Source organism: Aulostomus chinensis, chromosome 16, assembly GCF_037954235.1.
Source record: "Aulostomus chinensis isolate RoL2024-O1b breed Wild chromosome 16, RoL_Achi_v1.0, whole genome shotgun sequence".
Classification (NCBI taxonomy): domain Eukaryota; kingdom Metazoa; phylum Chordata; class Actinopteri; order Syngnathiformes; family Aulostomidae; genus Aulostomus; species Aulostomus chinensis.
In genome coordinates this window covers 24933432-24957936 of record NC_141335.1, presented here as the reverse complement: position 1 = coordinate 24957936, position 24505 = coordinate 24933432, and the positions used below count along the sequence as shown (strand labels likewise).

The window sequence follows — 24505 nt, the reverse complement described above, 5'->3', positions numbered from 1 at the left end:
GTTGCTGTCCGTGAGGATAAGAGTTAAGCCACTGCGTAAAGTTTGTGTCGCCTCTCCACTGTGTTGTAATGATAGTGCAAGAACAAGCAGGACAGAAGTCAGCCTAGCGTCTCCCAGAATGAAAGGACATCCCTGAAGCCTTTTATATCAGCCTCTTGTTTATCTCTGTGTGCTCCTTTCTATCTCTTTTGTCACAAGCAAGCACAACTAATCCCATCTTAAGCCCCTTACCATCTCTACCCTGTTCCATCCTTTTAGAGAATTATTCCTTTCTTATTGCATCTCTTCCGTCTGAGAAACTGCAGCAAAGAATTGACCGCAGCGGATTTTAATTTGTAACAACCCGAGCAGAATAATTGTTTTAAGAGATGATAGTTTCATTTTTATTCACCCCCCCCCCCCAACAACAAAAAAAAAACTCTGCAGTATTTTGAAGTTTGTTAGGAGCTGCAAATGCAAAGCACACATTGCATGACACCATGTAGCTACAGGCATCCACTGACCTCCGTGCCCTCTGTCAGGGGCGGCAGCAGCAGCCTGCCATTGCTCCTGAAACACGAGGGAGAGCGATAACCTGGTCCAGGTCTTTTGGGGGTGAACAGCGGCACCATTTACCACCCAGACACTGATAATCATACTGGTCAGTGTTGTGGGGGCCCGTGCTCTGTACCGCATGCTTTAGATGTCTGTATCTGTCGGCTCCAACACAACTATTTCAAATGATGGATTGTCATCAAGCTCTGCAGGCGCCTGATAACGACGCAGCCGGTGGAACCAGGAGCAGGGAGACATCCACGAGCAGCACGCAGGGCAGCGGGTCCCCACAGCCGTCGTCTTCCTCTCCACACATATCTCCATCCGTCTGCACTGCCACACCCCGATGCTCTGATTCCATTCTGGTTCGACCATATCAGCAGGCATGCTGTACTATGGAGCAGGCTAATACCTGTTATTCTATGGGGAGCTCTTATTGTGACTGCAGTGTGGCTGGGATTTCTCTGGCTTTTCAATTAGACGCTCTGAGGCTCTCCGCAGCCTGTTGCTATGTAATCTCTCCGAGAAGGCAGATAGTCTATGGGACACTGATCACAACACAATCCAAAGTCTAGTCGAGTTTAGTAGAGTGTAGCAGTTGTGTTCAATTGCAGCCTTCACTGAGCTATGATATAGGTAAACGTCTGCTGTGGAGAATCATCTCTTCATTCTGTCAATGTCAAAGCAACACACCGCCCACATCTCCATGTATTTACCATAAATCATATGCAGGCATGGACATTCTTACACAAAAATATGAAATTATCCCGCCTTTATCACCTAAGCATCCCTCATTGATGTAGGCTGTTCCAAAAGGTTCTCCTCACGCTTTAGATCAACAAGAGCTTTCTGTATTTTGCCAAATGCTGAAACGTAGCGCTTTGAGGGGTTCTGTGATTGTGACAGCAACTGTAAGATCGCGTTGTGCTTTCGTCCAGCGGGTGAGCAGCTCGGGTTCGGCCATCACGGTGATAGCCATGTGTCATGCCTTCCCGCCCGCTGTGCTGGCATGAGGATGGAGACTCAAATTTTCTTGTTTATATTGATTTTGTATTCAACATTCGATTTTGTTCGAATTTGATTCATTTAGGAATTTTTAAATATTTTTGAAAAGAACCCCGCCTCTCACCTGAAGGCTGCTGGGTTAGGCTCCACCCCCCCCCCCCCCCACCAACTTTAACAGGATAAGAGGTAGAATCACTCTTGATGAGGATGAACTTTCTATATTTCAATATATCGTATCAGTGACATAAAATGATGCACGCCTTTGTCCAAGAACATGATGTCTCTTCAGCGTGACGTTACTCAGAATCATGTCGCTTGGTTGAGATCGCTGTCCCTGGAGGCTAATAATGTCCCTGTTCTCCAGGGCCTCCCTGTTCCCCAGGCACGTCTCCTACAGAGCATCGGTAAGAAGTTGTGCATCGTCAGGTACACCAGTGTGATCCTGTCACTGGGAATATTCATGAACTCTGCACAGATCTGGTGGATTCATGGGATAATCAGTAATCTCCACTGACCTCATCCCAAACACACACACACACACACACACACACACACACACACACACACACACACACACACACACACACACACACACACACACGTATGTTTTCCTTCATTTCTGTAGCTCAGGATAAAGGGCAGAGGGCTGGAAACTGGCTTTGAGAAATGTTAGTCTAAACTATCTGCTGCTGAACAAGAATCTCTCTAGATGCCAATTTCCGTTGCTGCTGTGTACAAACCAGCTGTTGTTTTGTGCGCTGGAACAGATACTCTATCATATATTGGAACTGCCAAAAAAAAAAACAACAACTGCCAGACATAATTTCTATACAGGCAAAAATAATTATTCTGTGCTTCCACACGTGAACATGTAGAGTGGAGGGACACGAGGGAGGGACTAGAGTAAGTGACTCAGGAACCTGTAGTGGAGTTCAGTCTGAGTAGGAGGGTTTTCTGAGCTGCCGTTACTCTTGGACTTCTTATACAGTCGAGCTACTCCAATAAAGCAAAACTACAAATGTTTTTACTGTGTATTACTGCGTATTTGCAGCAATGTCACTGACAGAGAGGTTGGTCCCCCTTTCAGAACGCTGTAAGTTTCCTGTGGTTCCTGGACAGAAATGTCCAATACCAGTACCTTTACTTCCACCAGCACAATACTTTTCTATTCCAATCAGAAAAATTTTGTAAAATGGAATTTACTCACTGTCGCAAATCATTAGTTTTAGTTTCCAGCTCTTGAGCATTCCCTCATATTCAAAACAAATTCATAACCTGAAAGTATAAACCCATTTACCGAATGTGTTTGGACCGCCGTGCCTCATTTGCTTATGCTAAAACTGTTGTGAGCAAAAACTGTGCTTCTCAAAACCCAGCACTGCAGAATATTCTACATCGAAAAATACCACACTCTTAACGCTAATACGAACATGCCCACATGATTTTGACTGAATACATGTACTATGATAACCGGAATCGAAGTAGTGGGATGAGCATGTATCTGCTGTACAGGCTAAACATGCTAAAATGGTGCTGCGCGATGGGAAATATAAAAACCGCACATTTGAAGGCCAGAAGGACACCCAGAATGATCCGGTGCTTGTTTTTATGCTCGATGGCTGTGGGATTAAACAAGTTGCCGTTTTAATGCAATTAAGTGGCACTCTTTTTCTTTTTTTTTTCTCTTTTTCATTTTCGTACGCTTGAATTTCCATATTCTCCCCTCAGAAATGCAGTCTCGTCAAAGTTATTCCACAATCATGGACGCAGCCACAGGTGGGCCTCCGTCAGTCTGGTGGGTGTTGGGAACGCTCCCAAGCAGCGGAGTGCTCTCGCTAACCGCTGCAACACTGCACCGCGTTACCTAGAGGATGCAGGACGCCGCCGTCCAGACCCAAGAACCTGGCAGTTATCAAAGTCGCGCACATCCTTGCGCTCCTAATTGTCCTGCACGTCAACATCAGGAGCAGACTGGTCACTTGATGGCTGCGACTGTAATGAATCAAAGTTGTTCACTTCACCTGCAGCACACCTCGTCGTGGAATGTACTTCATTCCTCAGTCCCACTGATCAAAGGTAACGATCAACTCTTGAGACGTGGGGTTAAAAAAACCAAGCTTTCAATCAAGCTGCTCCACTTCCTTCACACGGTGTTGCACTGAAGCAACTCGTGACTTCCGCCGGAGGAAAGCACGCGTCTCAGTCGCACGTTGGACAGAAATGACGAGTCCTGATTAACTGGTGCGGCATTGATGAGGTATTATAGGACCTGAAGGTCCATCTAGCCAGACATGTCAACAGCACAAAGTGGGATGGCAAAATAAAAACAGGCGCTTTCATCTGCCATGTATTGTCTTAGAATATCTGTCCTTGAACCTCTTTTGAAGAAAAAAACTTTTGATGAAACCAGTTCATTGAGTATTCATGAAATGCAGCTTGTCTGCCAATGGCAAGACACCCACAGGGGCCATTATCACTCCGCTCACATACAAAAGCACATCCAGACTCACTGGTGGCTGTCATACACTGAAGTCGTGTGTTAATGCACAGATGAGCACCAGCACAGGAGAGCCGCTGTACATCCCGAGCCGCGATATCGACGTAGTTCGAAGATAATAACTAAAACCTCATCATCGACATGATTTGCCTGTAGGCGTAATCCGTAAAAGTGACACTAATTTGTGTACGTTTAGCAAAGTACACAAAATCTTAGCCCCAAGACTCTGAGCATTGGCTGCGTGCCATATCACATTACTAGAATGTTCCAGCGCCCCCATGGTGTTGTCACCAACTAGAGAAAACAGTTGTCACTGGCTTAGTCATGGCGATTACGCTTGAAGAGCTCCGGCTCCGGCTGTCCTCAAGAGCTCATTGTTCAGACGGAGACATCCACTTGTCGCACACCTAATTGAACTCATGAGGTCAAATCACGTTTTTCTTTTCTTCTCTTTGCTCGACAGTCACCTTTTAATAACATACATGTTTTCCACCTCTGATGCTCGGCACTCTCAGCCCCCCCCCCCCCCCAGAAGTAGATTAACATTTTAACGAGGAAACTCTTATAATTAAAAGAGTCTGCGCTTTATTTTTCATGACACAAACATGTGTTACTGGATAAAATGTAATTCACTCCCATGTTTGTCACCGGAAATTATTCAAGGTGGGAAATTGTTATTATTTTATCTTATAATTGTAGTGGAAGCTATTGAGAAGAAAAAAAAAACACCACAAGGAAATAAATAGGTGGTTGGGTGCTTTAACTTTTGTGTGTATATCTGTGTGTGTGTGTGTGTGTGTGTGTGTGTGTGTGTGTGTGTGTGTGTGTTTACTTGAGTGTGTACCCGACATGAGACAAAATGATGCAGAGGTTTCTCATTTTCTAGTCCATTGCTGTCGGTAATGTGAAAGCATGGCTTACCCCACCCCACCCCCCCTACATGTTTGTCTGTCTATACTTGTGAGGACCCCAACTGATAGATTTGATTCTCTGGACCTGAACAGTCACAGCTCGCTCTCCTAACACTGACCCACACTCAAAGTGTGTGTGTAACCTCCCAACAGTCGCTAGATGCAGTGAGAGCCGAATGCAGACGTTTACTGGGGGCATCGGTTTAAATTAATATAATAAAATCGCGCCTCACGAAAAAGGCACCACAGATCCACTCTGGTGTGCACACTCTCCATGTATCTACATAGGAATAGGAATTTGGAAAACCTGCACACACAAAGCTCCCAGCCTTGACCTCCATATCAATATTAACAGTAGAATATTCCTCTTTGCTCAGAACTGGAGTGTTTGTGTGTATCTCTGAGCAGCAATTTTCACCCCATGGGTGTCTAATCGCAGTGCTCTGCCAGATCACTGGAGAACGCCTTCTATCAGCAATTAGAATATGATTATATTCCCTTTCTCAGTTGGACCCGTGAGTCTCTCGCTAATTCCAGTCTGTTTCTGTGGCTGAGCTCAGCTCACATCGGTGGTGAGGTGGAAAACTGTTCAGTGAAACCCTGAAGAAGTGAGTCCAAACTTCTTACCCAATCGATGAATGCAAAGATATCACAAACAGTCTGTTATTACTCTGTGTGTGTGTGTGTGTGTGTGTGCGTGCGTGCGTGCATGAGTCCAGGTGAGTGACCCGTCGCTTGGGTAATGAGCAGCTGTTGAAGTAGTTTGGCATTGTAGTCCAGCTGTTGATGCTGACAAATTAATTTAGTGGCACGATGCTCACACTGAGAGGCTCCAAGTCTCCAATACTTGTCACCACCCACTTCTCATTATCACCCCCACCCCTCCCTCACCCCCCTCCACCATCCAGGCAAAAAAAGATGAATGTTTTGAATGTTCTGTCTGCTTATTTTCTCTGGAGCATGAGACAAAAGACTGGCGTGTTGAGTCTTCCAGTGACAGTGACACTCAGGATTATTAGACTGGTCAACGTCGTCTGGAGGTGACGGTTGGAGACACAGTGATATTTGAACAGATGTCCAGGAGCACGAGCACCAGAGGCTGACCAACACGTCTGGATGAGTCGTATAACAAAGTAAAGTTAGATTTCTGACCACGCGTTCCCTTTCTACGACTGAGTTATCGTCATCGTCCTGTCGTCACATAATCTGACCCACGAATATCCAGTGGTCATTAAACCAGGACACGGCGATGCGGTTAGCCTGAATGCTGCTGTTGTGGGCTGTCAGCCAGCCTCCCCACGTGCTGCTTCTGATGGAGCCACTGAGGCCTGAACCTTCCGCTACCATAGAACCTGGTTCGCTCACACACAGCACAACCATCACATCCAGATCTCGGTTTGCTCTAAACTCTCTTCCCGTTGGTCCCCTACGTTGCCAGTTTTGTCTCTTTACCGTGTGGCCTGACTTGTTTCCTGCTGAGCAATGCAGGAATCAACTCGTGATATCCAGAGGAACACTTTTTCTCCATTCCCACAATTAAATAGAACATGGAGCTTGAGATAATCGGCAGTCATTTTCATCCCTTCCACTCACTCCACCTTTTGGCCTCAATCCAGGCTAATTAGTCGAGGGCTGCGCTCTCTCAGCTGGCCTGCCTCGACTTCTCTACATCCCCTCTGCGCTCTTTGTTCTCCAGCTTCCCTCCTCTCCCCTCCAGGTTCGGTACAGAGCAATAACGGAGCAGCTAGTGGGGAGCACCGGCATGGGTTAATCTGTTGACCCGAGCCGTTGTGGACTGTAGACTTACAATCTAAACGCATCTTTCCAGAGTCTAGACCTCGGCTATTACTATGAACTACCCGAGGAGAGAGATTCTTAATCTCTCATGGTAGAGATCAAGGCTCATTTTGTGCTACCCTAGAAAAAAAAAAAAATCCTAGGGTGAAAATTCAAGAAAAATGAATGCTGAATTAGTTTCTGTACTTGGAACATGTTCGTGTTTGGTACCTGTCAGATGTGCAGCGTCACAAAAGGAAAACAGCTTCTGCGGCGTGAGTTGGCTAACATCTAATCAGGATTTGGATGCAGACAGCAAACCTTTGCTAATTAATATGCTTTGTTATGAGCAGAAGTAATGAAATTCTACCGCGTGTCTGAGTGCGAGGGAGGAGAGACACTCAGAGAACACTCTAAACAAACAGTGCATTTTACACAATTTTCATATTTGATTATTCTCTTTTATGATTTTGGCTGTGTTGATGGTGATGGTCATAAATTTGTCAGGATTTTTTGCATTTTGAAATTTCAGCCTCAGCTCTCGCAGAACAGAAAATTGTCACATTTACAGCGTTAAACACACATGAAGGTTGTTTAACTCATTAAAACTGTACTGTTTAATCACACAGGCATCAGAGCAGGAAAACGGCTGTTTAATGATTCCCGGGTGTCATTTTCTGAGATGTTAACTTGTGTTGAAATGGTTAAGCCGCTCGTCTTTCTTGAACCAAAAACAACATATCTCATATTCTTCCTCTTTATCACTGACGGGGATGTATTTCGGTGCTTGTCCTTGCTTCGTCCTGAGATAATCCTGTCTCACATACGCTGTGTTGCAGAAAGAGTTCCTGTGCTGTCAGCTTGTGAAACAGGCTGTAGTTTATTAACAAGCCACACCTGAATAGGTTCCAGGTGGACTGGACTGTCAGAGTCGTCCCATTCAGGCCCGCCGACTCAATTGTTTGCCTTCTATTGACGAGATTCCTCTGATAACATTGGCATGTATGGACCGGCTCTATCTACAGATTGTATAGGGACCTCCCCAGGTCTCAGACAATATGCACGGACGGCTAAATGAATTACAATGAACGTATGAATGCATTCAGTGTTTCTGAATCAGAAATAATTCGTATTACCTGAATGAGGCAAGAGCAGGTTGTGTGATGAGTGGAAGACACGCAGAGACAACACAGTTTCTGTGTCTGATGGATGCAGCAGGCAGAAAAACAAATCCCAAGATGAGAGCGAGAGTTGAGGAAGGTAACAAGAGGGAGGAGATGATTGAAGTGGCTAATATTTTAATCTTGGAAACTGCAGTGACACAAAGCCCACTTGAAGTAATTAATGACAGCCGCTTGCATAACTCACAGTGTTGCTCATCGAACGCACAGATTTGCTGTAACAGTTAATGCAATTCATCTCTCTGTAGCGACTTGATAAGCTGGTGATGGTGATCTATCTTTAGGATGTTTTGCAGTTGTTACTCGGGGCAACGCTTGTATTTTTGTCTTGTCCAACGAGAAACGATCAGTCTCAGGTTGTTGCTTATCAATGAGTTCTTTGTGGATCAGAGGTTTGCATGAATAGGTATAAATGAGTTGGAGCACTTCTTGGAAATTTAAGAAGGTTTGATACAATTAAGAACAATTCCAAGCAAAGCAATTAAGGCACATACAGTGTGGAGTAGCAGATGAGAATTGGCCTCGATTTATCTGAGCTTCAAGTGGACGGCAAAGGGGCAGGTAGAAAGGTGTGTCGGATGAACGATAGCGACCTACGAGACTACTGAAGAGAGGCTGACCAGAAGGAGGAGTTTGGCAGTGAGGGAGGTTGAGGCCTGAACAGATGCAGCACTGACCTTTGTTATTGTGACAGCGTGAAAACCAACATAATCGGCTTGCGTTCTCAGCTGGCTTGCTCCCATCGATGTACGATAACACTGCAACAAACTGGTGGAGGGACGGCCTAAAAGCCTCCGCCTCGTCGACGGTGGCTCCCGCTGAGATTCACTCGTTGAAGAAGGGAAGTGGAGATTCAAGGCTTACGGGAGGTCAAAAGTATCGCAACCGTGAGCCGCGACTGATGATGAATTACGAAAATAGAAAATCAAGAATTTAGACGCTATGCAGAACGATGCCTTCACAAACTCAAAAACAAGAGGCAGGTTCAACTCCATGTCCCAAAAAAACTTTGCTAAAGGAAATGTTTTTGCAAGGAAAGACGAGAAGTTCTGTCTAAAGTTAAAGAACAAAGAAACAAAAAAATAAGTGGACTAGAAAAGAAAAGGGGAGAGACGGACCAGCCGCTCTAGGAGCTCCTGCAGAAAAAGGGGAAGAAACAAGAAGCGCGGAAGACAGAGCCCAAGCAACGGATGGGGTCGCGACCATTTTAATAAACTAGTCCGCCTTGGAGGAGTGACCTTTGACCTGTGTGGGTTGTTGGCACATCAGCACACTTTTGCTTCACACAGACAGATCGCCTAGCGGATCAGGTTGCTCAGAGTTACGACAATGACCGTGAGGGGGCAAGGAAAGCTCAACAACTACAGACAAACATTCTACACATCATGTTTATACGCATGGGTGTGTGTGTGTGTGTGTGTGTGTGTGTGTGTGTGTGTACACGACACCCCCTTTTGCTAACCCTCCTGACTGGGGTTAGGAGTTCCTGGGTCAGGGTGAACAGGAGACGACGACTGGTACACGTCTTGATAACGGGGAAGTAAATGTTCTTGTTGATTTAAGCTGTGAATTATCACTAGAAAGATCAAGAGGGGATTGTTCTGCTCTTCTTTCAGAATTAAGTGTTCTGAGGAGGTTCTGGGGGGTGGCTCTCTCCAGACATCCTGAGGAATGGGAAAAGTTAGCCACCTCTGATGGCTCGGCCAGGTCTCTGGGCCACCCGCCTGGGGACTCTTCTCTTCCCTTGTCCAGCCTCTGGCCTCAATTCTTCAGCTCCCTTCAGGCCACCTTCTCCCTCCTGGCTCCTGGGAGGGCTGTTGTGTCAACTACTGTTTTATTTGGACAGTTCTGCCATCGTATGTGTCGTCGGCTTTACTTTAATTGTCTTTATTTCTCGTTCCAGCACTTTCTGGTTGCAGGCTCTGCCCTACTACTGACTGATACATAGGTACCTCAGTAGCACTGGCGGTCTCAGAATCTCCAGGCTGCCTTTTATTTCGGGACAGTTATTGGAGGAAATAGTTTGCTCTTCTCTCACTGTAGCGATGCATCGAAGTGACAGTTGACATGCAGTGTGTGCAGTAAGGGCATAAAGAGATGGAGAGGCTGGGTTGGATGGTGGGACAGTGACAGATGAATCAAAGGGATGCAGGGAGGCGGCGTGTGAACAGGTTAGCTGTGGTAGGTCAGCCTGAGGTGGAGAGAAGAAAGACAGCAAAGCAAAAGCTGTATCCATATTGTATGAAATCCAGACATACACAGAACTCATCCACCACCTCACCTTCCACGGGCTCCTCGCTGCATCCCCAGGTTATGTTGAATTATCCACAACGTCAGTTTCAATTGTCTCTGTGACTCTCTGTTTCTCTCTCCCTCTCTCTCTCTTCATCTATCCATCAATCCATCCATCCAGGGAACACCAACAGTGTTTTTGCCCTGGACTACATCAGCGGTGCCCTGACAGTGAATGGCCAGCTGGACAGAGAAAACCCTCTCTACTCAGCAGGTTTCACTCTCACGGTCAAGGTGAGCAGCTGGAGGAAGAGGAGGAGGACAGTGATGAAGGGTTGGGGTGAAGGCAGTGTGACATCAGAGCGGGAAGCAAACGTCTGCTCCTGTCTAGTAGCCTGTGTTTGCTGAATTTCTTCTTAAAGCATTACAGCCCAGTTAGGAGTCCCATCAAATCCCATTCAAAGTTATGGTGACAGAACGATATGTCGAAGTCAAATTGAAAAAAAAAAGCAAACTTATTTAAAAAAGAAAAAGATTATTCATTTACTGTCATATAAAGGTAAAAGTCAAAACAGGGCCATTAATGATACAACATTTACATGGATTTAGACAAGACATTTAAATTGTGGATTTTATACATGTATACTTATTAGAGGGAAGAAATCTTTGTTTAAAACAGTAGTTTGGTGCTTCGTCTGTGTCTGAAATAACACACGCACGCTCACACACTCACACACACACACACACACACACACACACACACACACACACACACACACACACACAGAGTTCTAATGAGGAAAGATTTTGAGGTTAATACTTCACCCAGCACTTCTAGCACTCGATATTGATTGATGCTGTCTGCACAAACGTGACCCAGACACGTTGAAGTACCTCGATGGTGCTTGGTGGTGAAGGCGAGTGTGTTGCAGCTCTATGATAACACACCTCTCACAGTAAACAGCCAGCAGGACGGCCACGGACGGCTGCTCCCCCAGAGGAAGACGAAATAAGGGGATAGAAGTGAGACTTCTCCTGGATGCTGAGGGCTCCTCTGTTGCTCTCTCCAGAGCCGTACAGTGAGAGAGTGCGGCCAACTCAAATGGTGGGCGCCATGTTTGCCAGATGATTCTGCAACACAACGTTACGGGGCAGATATGCCATGTTGCTATAAATCACTTATCCTCACCATTGAGGATCCTAACAATGTTATTGTCACGTCTGTCATTATGTAAAAGCCCCTCACTTAAATAAGCTTAGTTTAAATATCTGAAATAAAATTAATTGTAGCCCAATCGCTCAATCAATCACGAAGCTGTTTAACCTGTCCTTGGTCTCCCGTGTTCCTCCATCGCCGAAAAAAGGTTGAAATTGCTTTTAAAAAAACGGTAATGACTCAGATTTAGTCAAAATTAACCTAGTCTTAGTCATGCTGTTATGACTTATTGACTTACTTATTGTTGGTGTTGTCATCAGTATTATCATTATAATATTACCTAATGTACATACGCATGGTTCTCACAGTAGATAGCAGTTGGCATTGTGGAAGGACGAGTTAGATTCAAGTCAGGACAGTCGCTCCTGATTCTCCAAGCATTTAGTCCAGATAACGAGCCCACTGGTTTAAGCCTGGCTTCAGGCTACCAGAGGTCTTGGTAAACGTCAACCATCGTTCATTTCGAAAGCGGTGTTAGGAGTTTTTGAGAGCCTGAAATGAATAAATGATGGCGTGACTTTATTTTCCAATGTAAATTCTACACGAAAGTGTTGATTATTTGAGGAAGTTGATTGTTGATCGTTTATTAAAGTTGAAAAATTGATCTCTGATACTCGCTTTGCTATGTGGATCATTGGATGAATATTAGTTAATAGTAGTGAACATGGCGCCAATAAAACACGTGACCGCCTCTGAACCAATCCCATGACAGAATTGCTCTGAACGTTTGAAACCTGAGTTGGCCAAACTCTCTCTCTCTCTCTCTCTCTCTCTCTCTCTCTCTCTCTCTCTCTCCCCCCCTCTCCCCCTCTCTCTACTCTGTTGGAAGCAGGAGGGGCAGCCTGTGCCCCTCCGTCCCTCCGTTGAGCCGACAGTCAGTCTCACCTGGCTCCTGAGTGTCATCTCTCCCCTCTCATCCCCACCTACGACCTGCTCACCTTGTCCACTCTCTTTCTTTTCTAGCACGATTGTACAACAAGTGGTTCCCACAGGGTGTGAGAGGGGCGTGAAATGGATTTCCAAGTGCCACTGAAAGTGGAAGGATTTGTGATCCAAGAGAGAGTTGTTCCATCAAACTGCCGTGTTGCACTGTAGAGTCTGACGGCAGGTTAATTCCAATCCTTTTCACCTGCACTGCACAGTAATAATCAGCCTTTAAGGGCGTTTGTCACCTGCTAGAACTCACTTCATTACTCATTTACCTGCAATTATAGCTGGTAGGAGGCCAGCAGGGTGGGATGTTTGTCTGAGAGACCATTGAGATGCTCTCAGCTTTCATTCAAAAAGGGACTCCTGCATTCCAGCCTTAGTCTATCGTTTTAATTAAAATCAATAATCACAAAGACGAAAAGTGGAATAAGTGAAAGTGCTGAAAACTAAAAAGTGCCTCCCCAAAAATTTTATTTGGAAGATATGGATTTTTTTCTCTGCTGTATCTGCTTGTGCTTCCTTAGGTGGAGCGCCTATTGATTGCGATGTGCCGTAGTAATACAACTAATTTCTCAACTTCAGGCAGCTTAGATAGTGCAGGGCGTGTGCGTCGGGATGAGCAAGGCTAAACTAACTTGATTATCCAGGGACCAGCATGTTGTTGCAGCCTTCCACCATTACCTGTGACTCCTCCATCAATAAAAGGCTGCCCATCGTTTTCTCATGTTCTTTTTATCACAAAGGCCTCATGCCTTCTTCATACAGGCAGCCAGAAACAGAGAGAGGCTCTAATTCAATAGGGCCCATTCACCTAAGTGTGTGTGTGTGTGTGTGTGTGTGTGTGTGTGTGTGTGCAGAGGCACATGTGCTGGCCCTCTCTTGGCCTCACTTTGAGCCAATTTCTATGATTGCTATGAGTCTGTCCATTCACTTTTTGATCCAATAAATGAAAAAGTGTAAATACCTGGCTGAGATTGCTTGCTGACCGGCTCCACCGAAAATGACATTTTCTGTGTTCATGGCCTCTCTTGTCTCCCTCTCTGTCTCTTTCTCGCCCAACCTCCTCCTATACAATTGCTGCTTCCTTCCTCTATAAGGCCACAGAGTTGAAAGATGATCGTAGTCCATCAGATGCTACCGTGAGGACCACCTTCACCATCCTGCTGATTGACAAGAACGACAATGCCCCAAAGTTCAACAGCTCCGAGTACCGTGTTCGCATCACTGAACTGGCCCAGGTGGGCTTTGCTCTACCGCTCTTCATCCAGGCTGAGGATAAGGATGAGGTGGGTGGGCCCCAACATTCACACACAACACTCCTCGTTTTGTTATTGGAACAGCTGAAATGGCGTTTTAGAGTTTCTGAATTGAAAGGTGGGATTGTGGGATTCACCATTGCCTGTGTGTGTGTGTGTGTGGGGGCGTATCCAGAGCCTGAGGTGCCTGTATTTCCCCTAAAATGGTGCGATTGCTGATCACCTGTGTAACACAGTCGTGCGCACTTCAGTTCACGTTGAACTCTTCCTGCTAGGCATGAATGCGCCTGCGTTGTATTTTTGAGTTGGAAAGGAAGAGGAGGAGCTCACACACTGAAAAAAATGACTTAAAGTCTTCAAAAAGAAGTTGCTTTTTAATTTTAAAGAGCAAGAGCAGACGTTTCAGCCGTCCGGCTATTCTCAGTGCACGCAGTGAAACGGTACTTTTGAGTTGACAAATGTTCCTCTGGGGAAACGTTCTCCAACCGTGTTGAGTACAGAGCCGTTCTTGAGTTGTATCTGCATTTTTAAGTAGCACAATAATGTTACACGCGGCCTCGACGGTACCGCGGGATAGCAGCGTTCATCAGGGAGAGCAAGAGAGACAAACCCCATCTCCTGCTCCGTGTTGTTGCTGAAGGAGTACTCGCTCATAATCGGGAGCTGTCAATCATCTGACTTTCCTCAGCATGAATCAATCCGAGCAGGCGAGCCTGGGACGTTCGGGGAAAGAAACCAGACATATAGCTACCGTATGTATCTTAGCCTGCTGCTCAATGCATCATAGCTAATGTAGACATACATGCTGTAAACTGATGAAAATAAATGTATAAAAGAATACAATCTCTTATTGCTCTTTTTTCGCAGGTATTTGTGGAGCAGGTGAAGATTGTAACCGAGGATCAGACATAAAAGGGTTAAAACAGCATTTCTCAGTTCAGCTACTCTTATCCAGTTACCCTCCATCCTGCTTCTTTTGGGTCTGATTTTCCCTGAATGTAAAAATCCTGAATGTACTTGAGTTGCCAACAACAGGCTCTGAAAAGAAACATCAATACTGCTCAGTAAAAGCAGTAAAGACACCAGCAAAGTTCACTCCTGCAAGACATTTTTTACTCCTACTGGAAACAGCTGCCGTTCTGAATGCAGCCAAAATGTCAGCTGTAATGAACCTATACAAGTGTGTGTGTGTGTGTGTGTGTGTGTGTATTTGTGTAGCATCATGCTTTTGTGTGCTTTATTGTTTCCGCCACTTACCATTAGCTGTATCTTGCACCCTTGTGCCGTGACTCAGTCATACACACTCAGAATCACAGGCTCAGACGAGACACACATGTACACACACACACACACACTCACACGTGCTCACTCACACAACCTGAGCCCAGCACATTGGACTCGACTACAATTTAATTTGCTTGGGAAGAAATGGGATAGAGCATCAAATTATACCTAACGAGGAAAATCAATCACCTGGGGTGCAGATAAGCCGAAAGCTAGTCAACTCTGATTGATTCAGGCACAGAAGCCGCCAGGGTGGAATTTGACAGATAACTGCAAGTCAAATGGATAGAGAAAAATGTGTAGAGAGGAGAGGAGAGGAAGGAGGAAAGGAGAGGAGAGGATGGAAAGGAGGAGAGGGTGGGGAAAGGAGAGGGGAAATGAAGAAGAGGAGAGGAAGGAGGAAAGGAGGGGAGAGGATGGAGGAGAGGAGAGGGTGGAGGGGGTGGATGGAGGAGATGAGAGGATAGGATAGAGGAAAGGAAAGGAGAGGATGGAGGAAAGGAGACGAGAGGATGGAGGAAAGGAGGGGAGAGGATGAAGGAGAGGGGAGAGCAGAGGGTGAACTGAAAGTAGCCTGCAATGGAGCACAACCAAAAGTTTGAATAATTGGTGGAGTGGGGAGACACAGAGAAGACAAGAGAGAAAGAAATCACATGAAGGAGAGATAGCAGGAGTATTAGGCAGCAGGAGTGTTTATTAATTCTGGCGGCGGCGTGTTTGCTCCTGTCTTTGTTGCGGTGGAGAGGCGACGAGGGGAGCGCGATGAGTGCAGTGCTACACGCCCGGACCCCAGACATGTGCAGCAATCTGGCAGCACACTCAGCTGTTAAGATTGCTCTCCACAAATGAGGGAATAGCTATGGTAATGCTGCCGCTGCTGTTGCTGCTGCCGCCACAGCCACCGCCACTGCTGCCGCCACCACCGCCGCTGCTGCATCCTTCTGTTAGCAGCCACATCTCGCTGAGTATTTGCCATCATAAACCAAACAGAAGCCATCAGAAAGAGATCAGAGCAAATGTGATGAAAAAGTCTGCGTTGTAACGCTGCTGCTGTAGTCACTCTAACACACACACACACACACACACACACACACACACACACACACACATGGTCCAAGGAGTTAAATCTCACCAACACTTTTTGTCAAGCAGTTTTTATTGCTGTTTTGATCCATTAAACCTGCATGTCAGTGCTGATACTCTTTCACACTCTGTTACGCCTGCCCTGTAATCTCTCTGTTCTCAAGTATGAGAGATTACAGGCAGACATGCCATCTCTTCGACTATGAGACAGGTGGTAGTTACCTCTCTCTGTTTGTCACTCTCTCTATTCTTCTGCTCGACCAGCATCCATAAAACTTTAGCTGCTGAAACTTGTCACTAAACTTTGCAGCTGTCGCTTTTGACAGGGTGCTTTTATTTGGGGGCTTCTAAAGGCAGAAGCAAATGGATGAGCAATTACTTTTATGGGCAGTTTGAGGTGACATCCCTGCATATTGGATGGTCTCTTAAATAGGAGTCATCAGCCACAATGGTTCTCCCAGAGATGAAAACAAAAACAAGGGGGCTATTTCAACTGCCAGCATAATGCCAATCGGCCGCTGCAGCCGTCTTCCTCTGTCTGCCACAATGGCTGCGTGATTGGTTGGCCTGCAGCTTCGGGGAGACGGGAGCGCTCCAGAGATGTTTTCTCAGCTCAAGGCAGCGACGCGTTTCTCAGGGCTGCGATGTCACTGTGACCCTTGCTTATGTATTTACCTTTCATTGCGGCGTGCTGGGGGATTTCTGTGCGTGAAGCAAGCTGAAGCTGAGATTTGACAGCGCTCTTCTGAGACTTTATCTAGATTCTACATGAAACCAATCACCAGACAGCGCTAAATGAAAATCCATGCCCACATAACAATGTGTTGGCAGCATTTACTGAGTGAGACATACAACTCCGACGTATAAGTCTGTGTTTAGGTAGATAGTCATGGTTGTCATCAGGAGTCACATCATCTCCTCTTTCCCTGTCATACAAAACAAGCTAGTTGATTAAAGCGCATGGTTTCTGTCAGAAAGCACAGTCTCCAAACACCCAGGAACCCACGTGCAGCCTCGGAGACAGGAAGGGACGGTTGGAAGTCTGTTAAAACAAAGAAAACAATCCCAGCAAATGACGGCGTGTCCAAACGTAGCAAAAGCACAGCAAAAAAAAGAGTGTGTGTGTAAACAAAGAACATCCATGAAGGGAAAGTTCGGACTCAATGGAGCAAATAAGTGTTGACAAACTGTCAGAGAACACCTGGGAGAGTATGGGGGGGGGGGGGGTATATATATGAGGGAACGAGATGAACAAGAGGGCGGGGCAACTGTGTGGCAGGTGATGTGGGTGTGTCAGAGAACAGAGGAGGAGGAGCAGGCAGGAGAGGGAGGGCTGGTGTGAAACAGTTGTGCACTCTCACCCTCTGACTGGTGAACGCAGTCACCTGGGCTGAGCCACATGGAGCCGTTTTCTCCTCTTAATCCTGCAGATTCATCACCCTGCAGTGTGAGTCGTGTTCTAGAACAGATGAAAGTGGACAAAGCCACACCCTAAAGCATAAAACCCACTTTATAATCTGTCTTACTCCACATTTACTCGCCCATAATTTATAAAGTGACCATCGTGCCGTATTAAAGACTTGAAACTGCAGCGATTGAGATAATAAACTCATTAGGAAAATGTTTGCTAGGGTAATAAATCAAGTGCAAAATGTGGGTTAATTTTCTTTTAGACTTCTCTATTTTAGACGTTAGTGCTCTGAAGGGTAGAGCAGAGATGTTCATCACTGCAGCAGAGACACAGAGAGAAAGTGACCTCCGCTAGAGCACTGTTCTGATAGGCTGGAACCTTCTACTAGAACAGCTACAAACTACAAATCAATGACCCTCCGATCTCAGCCTCAGCTGATTGATTGGCTTCTCTTTTTAGACCAAAAAGCTGTGTTGTTTTATACGCTCTATTTTCCTCAAACAAATAGATAAATAGATTAATCGATTAATAAGTTCTGGAACAAAAAATAGGAACCGTACACAGAACAAAGACATTTCCTATGATCTGTTCCATGTTCTCAAATTGTTTTTCTTTTACGCCACTGTAGCTGAGTCCATAGCTGGTAGAAACTGGTTTGCGCTGACTTTGTGTCATCGAGTGGGAAGCTTTGCAGCTTTTTTTAAAAAAAAGTTTTGTCTACTAATAAATCATAAAACCTCCACTGATGTATAAAAAAGTAGTAATTTATCATGTGCATAATTTACAGGTGGGTTATGTCGTTAATACATCACCTGCCCTTTTGTCTGTGATTTTTCGATACTTATCTTCTTTTTTCTGCCTGCGACAGGGTGTGAACAGCATGTTCCAGGTGTTTCTGACAGGAAACAATTCTGAGTACTTCACCATCTCCCCCACGGCGGTTCAGGGGCGTGCCGACATCAGAATGAGGGTGGCCATGCCTCTGGACTATGAACACATACGCAGCTACAGTTTCTCTGTGAGTTCAAGGTGGAATTGAAGTGGAGAAGGAAACGACTGAACAAATACTGAAGTGGCACTTGAATTATTTACCTGTGAAAAGGTGGCATGCGTAGTGTTGCTGAAGATATTTCTCGTCATGGAGTCCAACAGATCCGTTTGATAAAGAGATCTTGTGCTCACGTGACAGTGAGCAGCTGCACACGAGGCGGCACTGCTGACCTGAGAAACTGCCCTCAGATGAACTCTCAACCGAGATTGATTTCTAAGCAAGGACTGTGAATGCAGCTTCATTATGTTGCTTGCAACGTGTTTTTATTTGTTTGGCCACAAAACTCAGCCAGACGGGACTCACTTTCTCTGCGCTGCAGACTTGTTTGAACAGTGAAATTGGTATTTTGTCACCTCAGTTTACCCCAGAGGTCTTTACAGAACCGATAGGTGGCCTGTTGGCATCGCCCTCTGAAACAAAACAGCTCTGTTGTGTGATGGGACTTTTTTTCGCACGTAAAAAAAAAAAAAAAGAACTACTGTCATACATGTTGCCACATTTCGAGTAAATACATTCCTGTTCTGTCTCTCTACAGCTCTACGCCAACGAGTCCATGTCAGACCACGTGGGATTTGCCCGTGTCTTTATCGAGCTCATCAACGAGAACGATAACCGGCCCGTCTTCAGCAGGCCTCTGTACAACATCAGCCTTCCCGAAAACACAGCCAGCGGTACCTCGCTACTGCAGATCGTGGTGAGATTTGCAACTCTTGCTGTCTTGACAGAACCAGAGGATTTATTCCTCCAGAGAAAAGGTTCCAAAGAGACGATAATATGAAATGTATGATAGTTTTACAAGCTGTGTGTCTGTTTGTCCTGAGACTCCTCCCCAGTAAATGAGTTGGACTCACGGTGACTCAGTTCCTGCTCAGGTCCAGGCCAAGTTACACACCAGGGTTTAGAATTCAAGCATTTATGATGCTGAGTCACCTTGACAGCAGCAGACACTCACCGCGGGATTGGTCCTAAAGCTGTAGACCGCCAGGGTTTGGTATCGCTGAACATTCCTTGCTGGCCGTCGCCATGTGACCCAGGGACTCCAAATCAGTAGCAGATATTTTTGCAAGACTTTTGCTTGCAATACACGTTCTCTTATATTTTGTATGATGATTTTATTGACATTTATGTCGCTTGCAGGAGGACCTCCACTCACGTCTCCTATGGCAAAGATTTTAGATTGTAGCTTCAGGGGGATCAGTGGTTCTTCCTCCTTGCAGGGAGGGTCTTTGTACGTTGTGTCCAATCGTCTCAATTGTCTTCTTATGATGGGAATCACATGGTCATGTTGTGGCAGGACATGCTGAGAGCGATATGACCTCATCAGATCTGCATCCGGGTTCAGATGAATTCTAAAAATTGACTGTTGTTCCTCAGCTAAAGTTGTGTCATCCTACAAAATGTTAGCATTGTGCGTGTTGTGTGATTTTCTAAACCAGTGTAGTCTCATTCGTGTTTGCTTTTATTCAGTTGCTCAAAGATGAAGTGTCCTTGCGTCCCACCACACAGCCGAGCTCGCTGTCCCGACCAGCTGACCCCAGTTCAGCTCTGATCAGAAAAACATCTGTGGCCATCTCCGCATAACTGAGCATTATTATTCATTACTCTCATCACAGCCACACATGCAATCCACTCAATGGAGGAGCACAAAGCGCGGTGTGAAAATCAATAGTGTTTATGGACTGGGAGCTCCTGGAATGTTGATTGGAGGGCAGGCTGATACCTGATGAGTGGGATGCTGGTGAGCAGAGCCACTGGGCTGGAAATAGAAGGAGCAGCGACGGCACGCGGTGACAACTGCGACGGCATCACACTCTTACACCGTTAGATGAAGGTTTCTAGATTCTGACCTGCTCACACACACTCACCAGCCCTGTCTAAGATGCCACCAGGGACAGAACACACATACACACACTGATAAAACAGATGTTTGTAACAGTCAGCTAGCTCTGCATTGAGGGATAGAAATAGACGAACGCACAACTAAACCCAAACACATACACAACGCTGTCCTTCAACTCCCTGAAAGTCAACACGACTAACACCAGACAATGTCATTCTAGGCTTTTCTCTGCTCATTATCCCACATGATTACCATCTACTGTGTGTGTGTGCATGTGTGTGTGTGTGTGTGTGTGTGTCCAGTAATGTGTTTGCACAGATTTGTTTACCAGCGTGGGCCCTGTCATAATTTACTTCATTAGTCATTTAGACAATAAGTTACGACGGTTGTAATTCAATCAATGTAGCAGAGACTGTTTATTTATATGCTGCAGTCTGATCAAATAAAGCAGCACTGCCTCACTCATGTTGGTGTGAATAATGAGGGATTTACACGGGAATGACATCCACGTGTCGGATAAACGGTCCCGGAAAGTTTGAGGTGAAAGAAGTTGCTCAAACCTCTGGTTGGGTCCCCTTAAACTGACCATCACCCCAGTGAGATGGCGTTAGGTGCCAAACAAACCAGCCCGTTCTTCACAAACTCCAGCTGATTGTCAGAGTGACTTCTCCCACTTTTCTGACTCTTACTGACCACCTCAGTCCCTCTGGTGTGTAAATGCAGCGCAGGAACCGAGGCTGACCTGGCCGCCGCCACCTATGCACACTGATGCAAATCATGTATAGAAACAATGGAGGAATGAATGGCTTATTTAAAAAAAGGCAGACATTTTGAAACAAGCGTATTTACTCAGTCTGAAAGTTGCACCTCTGCCAGGGAGGTAACATTTTCCGTGCTGTTTGTCTGACTGTTTGCAGAACCAAAGCACCAAGCATCTTGGTTGGAGGGTGGGTCAGAGGTCAAGCAAGTTTAGAGCACGTCTGGATTGAGGGACGCGTCCAGGAGTTTCTAAGTCACTGTTTTTATATTTTGCTAGCAGGATATCTAAGAAAACAAATTGACTGTGGGGTAAAGTATTGCAAGGAACAACTTTTTATTAACTTTTGGAGGTGATTTAAGTAGATTTTAATTGTAGATCATGGATCCTGTGCACTATTATTGGATCCATATTTTTCACAAAAATATTGTCCAGTATTCGCTCTCAGGGAGCTGCTTCTTTTAGTTAAGACTCTAACCAGCCAGTTTACCTACTAAAAGCAACAACAACAACAAAAATCGAAACAAGAGTAAGAAGATTTCCAGGCTAGATATTAAACAAAGCCGTTTTTTGCAGTGCAGTTCTAAAGGTAACAACTTAACACCTCAAATGGTGGTGATGGCAAGATAACAAGTGGCTGCGTCTCGATACACAAACATGGTTTGAGAGTCATGACTGAAATGAGGTGTAATGGACTTTGATCTTCCACTTTGGGACAAAGCCAGGCTTCCCTCTGCGTCAAGTCTTTATATTGAGCTCCGGTATGCTAACAGAGTGGTATCAGGCCGCCAGTATAGACGCGCTCTTTACTGCTTGATGCTGTACGGGCCGTTCGTCATCTGTGCTGCAAAGATGCTTTTACATTTAAAAAGAAAGCTGAAGAAAGAAGGACAAAATGGTGAGATCTTTAGATGAGCGTCACCACTGGAGCATGAATTAAATTGGTTCAGAAAGGCCTGTTTGTTTGTTCTGTGTTCAAACATTAGCCCATGATGTGACAACGCCGTCTGTGATGAAACTGCACCCACAGATCGAGTGGCGGAGGTGCAAACAAATGAGTGCATTACCCTCGTAAGGCAGTTTGCCTCCATGTTTACTACCAACAATGTCGGGGAGACTCATCAAATCAGCTTTATCTCCTGCTATTACAGCAACTGTGTGACTCTGTCACAGCAAAGTTATTATTGAGCTCCATGTAAGAGCGTCAGAGTGTGTCTGCACTACATCAGTAATCTGTCCAGAGCGGTTAGCATGCGACGAGGTCTGGAGGATCTCTATATAAAGCTTTATACCTATGCTAATTGAAATTATGCATGCTGTTCCCATTTCATCTTAAAAAAGTGCCAAACAAGCAATCTGATAATGTAATTGAAAGGCTTTGTTTAGGTTAATATTCATAGCTCATCTGATCGGCGCTTGTGTACAATGTTAGTCAATGCGTTTGGCTGTGCCCACTGCTGCATCCCTGTGGACACTTACATAAAAGTACACACACAGATGCAGCGGCTGTTTAATATTTATGGTCTGCAGCATTACTTATCATTATAAATATTTATTGTGATTTACTCTTTTGTCCAGATCCTTTTCTCTTTCACTTGTTCTTTCTGTCTCTTCCTTTCCCTGGAGGCGTAGACACAAGCAGCCGCTCCTATCAGCGGAATCGCTCGGAGAATATGCCAACTTTTATTTCTTATTTATCATATCCCATCAGTTCTTGTTGTTTTTCTCCTTTTCTCTGTTTTACCATTAGATTGCTAATGCTTTTCAGGTGTTGCATTGACTGGTGCGCAGCTCTCCCTCTGCCTCTGTCTGTCAAGGAAGTTCTGCCTCTGAGGAAATGTGTGACTGCACCTGTCTTTCTTGGGTACTTTTGGTTCTGCTGCTAGCACCAGACTGGTCTCTCTCGTGGCTGTGTGTGCAGGGAAGTATAAAGACGACTGGAGGCCAGCGCTCACTCGTTCCTATGAAGGTGGCTCACTGCTGCATGAAGCCAGAAAGTTCCAAGTCCAGGTGTGAAATAGCACGCAGGCTCTAAGGGCCACACAGGAGAATAGAGCTCAGGGGGAGAGTGGCCGTCTGGTAGCAGAAGGGTTGCTGGTTAGATCCCTTCTGGCCTCAGAGACCATGTGGAAGTGTCCTTGAGGCTGCTGGATGTTGCAACTTTAGAATTCATTTCTTTTATTCTTTGATTTCCGAGTGTTCAGTATTGGTTAGATTTAATAGTCTGAGTGATATACAGCACACATTCAGATCGCCAGTCGAAACGTTGCTAAAATTTGGCAGAAGTGCTAATGAATTAATATTTTGGTATATTTTTGTTTTTCATCATTAAAGAATCAGCATAAAGAAGTGGGAGAGGATCCTGTCGCCACACTGAGACGAATGGATCGGCTCACTGGATACAGAAAGAATTCCCATCGTCCGGTTGAATTGGTCTCCATCCGTTTGTCTGCTAATTATCGCTGCAAACAGAAAATTCAGCTTAAAAAAAATCCTCACCACTGTTTTGCAGCATTTCACACGTTACAGTGGAGGGTTACTGGTACGCTGCAATTTAAAGTTAAAAGAGGACGGCTGTCCCAGATGCTCCTGACGTGTTCTTTTTCAACTTTTAAGTGTCCATTGTGATTGTGTCAAGTCTTGACGTTTAACACACACTAACACCCAAACATGGCTGCTTTGTCCCTTTATTCAGTGCGTGTCTTCAGTGCAGTCTTTGCTCTCTAATCTCATTCCTTCATCATGGAGGACGGAGACAGGAAGAGAGGGGGAGGACAAAGGCCTCTCGGCAAAAAGTGAAGCTGGCAGCAACAGGGATCTCTGCTTTAAGCCTTTTTACTGGCAGCTCAAACTCATCTCCAGCTTATGCGTCCAACACAGTCCTCCGCCTTTCTTTCTCTATCCCCCTCTTTCTTTATTTCAGAGTTAACAGCTGTTCCTGTCTCCTCACATGTGGTTGGAATCATTATAGAGTGGCTGTGTAAACATGCAAATGGTTGGATTTATCTAGAAAGCTGTCAGCGGAAGACATCCCCTCCACTTTATCAGACTTGTCTTTTACAAAAATATCAATTGTTTAAAAGTGTTAATTTCTCGGTGTCTCGGCGTGGTGCTGTTGTCTGGGAGGAGCTGTGCACTCCTGTCAGCGGGCAGCGGTCGCTCTGGGCACCCCCACCTGCTCCTTAATGCTTTGGAGAAGTAAAGCAGTCGTAAAGGTGCGCTCGCCGTTACGCTGAAGTGTCCACAGTAAAAACACACACGGCTCAAATCATCCCCCCCCTGCAGGTGCTCCGGGTCACGGAGGGAGGGGAACCGGTGAGAGATGCTGCCCTCCCCTGGTATGCGAGGGTGCTTTTACCGACAGTTTCATATCAAACTTCTGAACGCGCATTCCGGCGTTTCAGCAGCTGAGGTGAAACAAATCCCTCGCTTCATGTTCAAGGTTATAATCTATGCCAGATCACTTTTGTGTGTTACTTGAAATTTAGTGCTAAAACACCAACTTTGACCCTTTGAGGAGGCCGAAGTTTCGTGTTTAGCT

The 24505-nt window shown here is 45.5% G+C and overlaps 1 protein-coding gene across 3 annotated transcripts in view; it reads left to right on the top strand.

Annotated features, from left to right (window-relative positions):
* cdh23 (cadherin-related 23) overlaps positions 1–24505 on the top strand; it is a 169479-nt gene that overhangs the window by 80478 nt on the left and 64496 nt on the right. For all 3 annotated transcript variants that reach the window (XM_086181277.1, XM_086181275.1, XM_086181276.1), the window contains exons 10-13: positions 10318–10430; positions 13380–13568; positions 18185–18334; positions 18903–19061. In XM_086181277.1, the coding sequence (XP_086037403.1) occupies positions 10318–10430; positions 13380–13568; positions 18185–18334; positions 18903–19061 (611 nt within the window). The remainder of the gene's footprint in view (positions 1–10317; positions 10431–13379; positions 13569–18184; positions 18335–18902; positions 19062–24505) is intronic.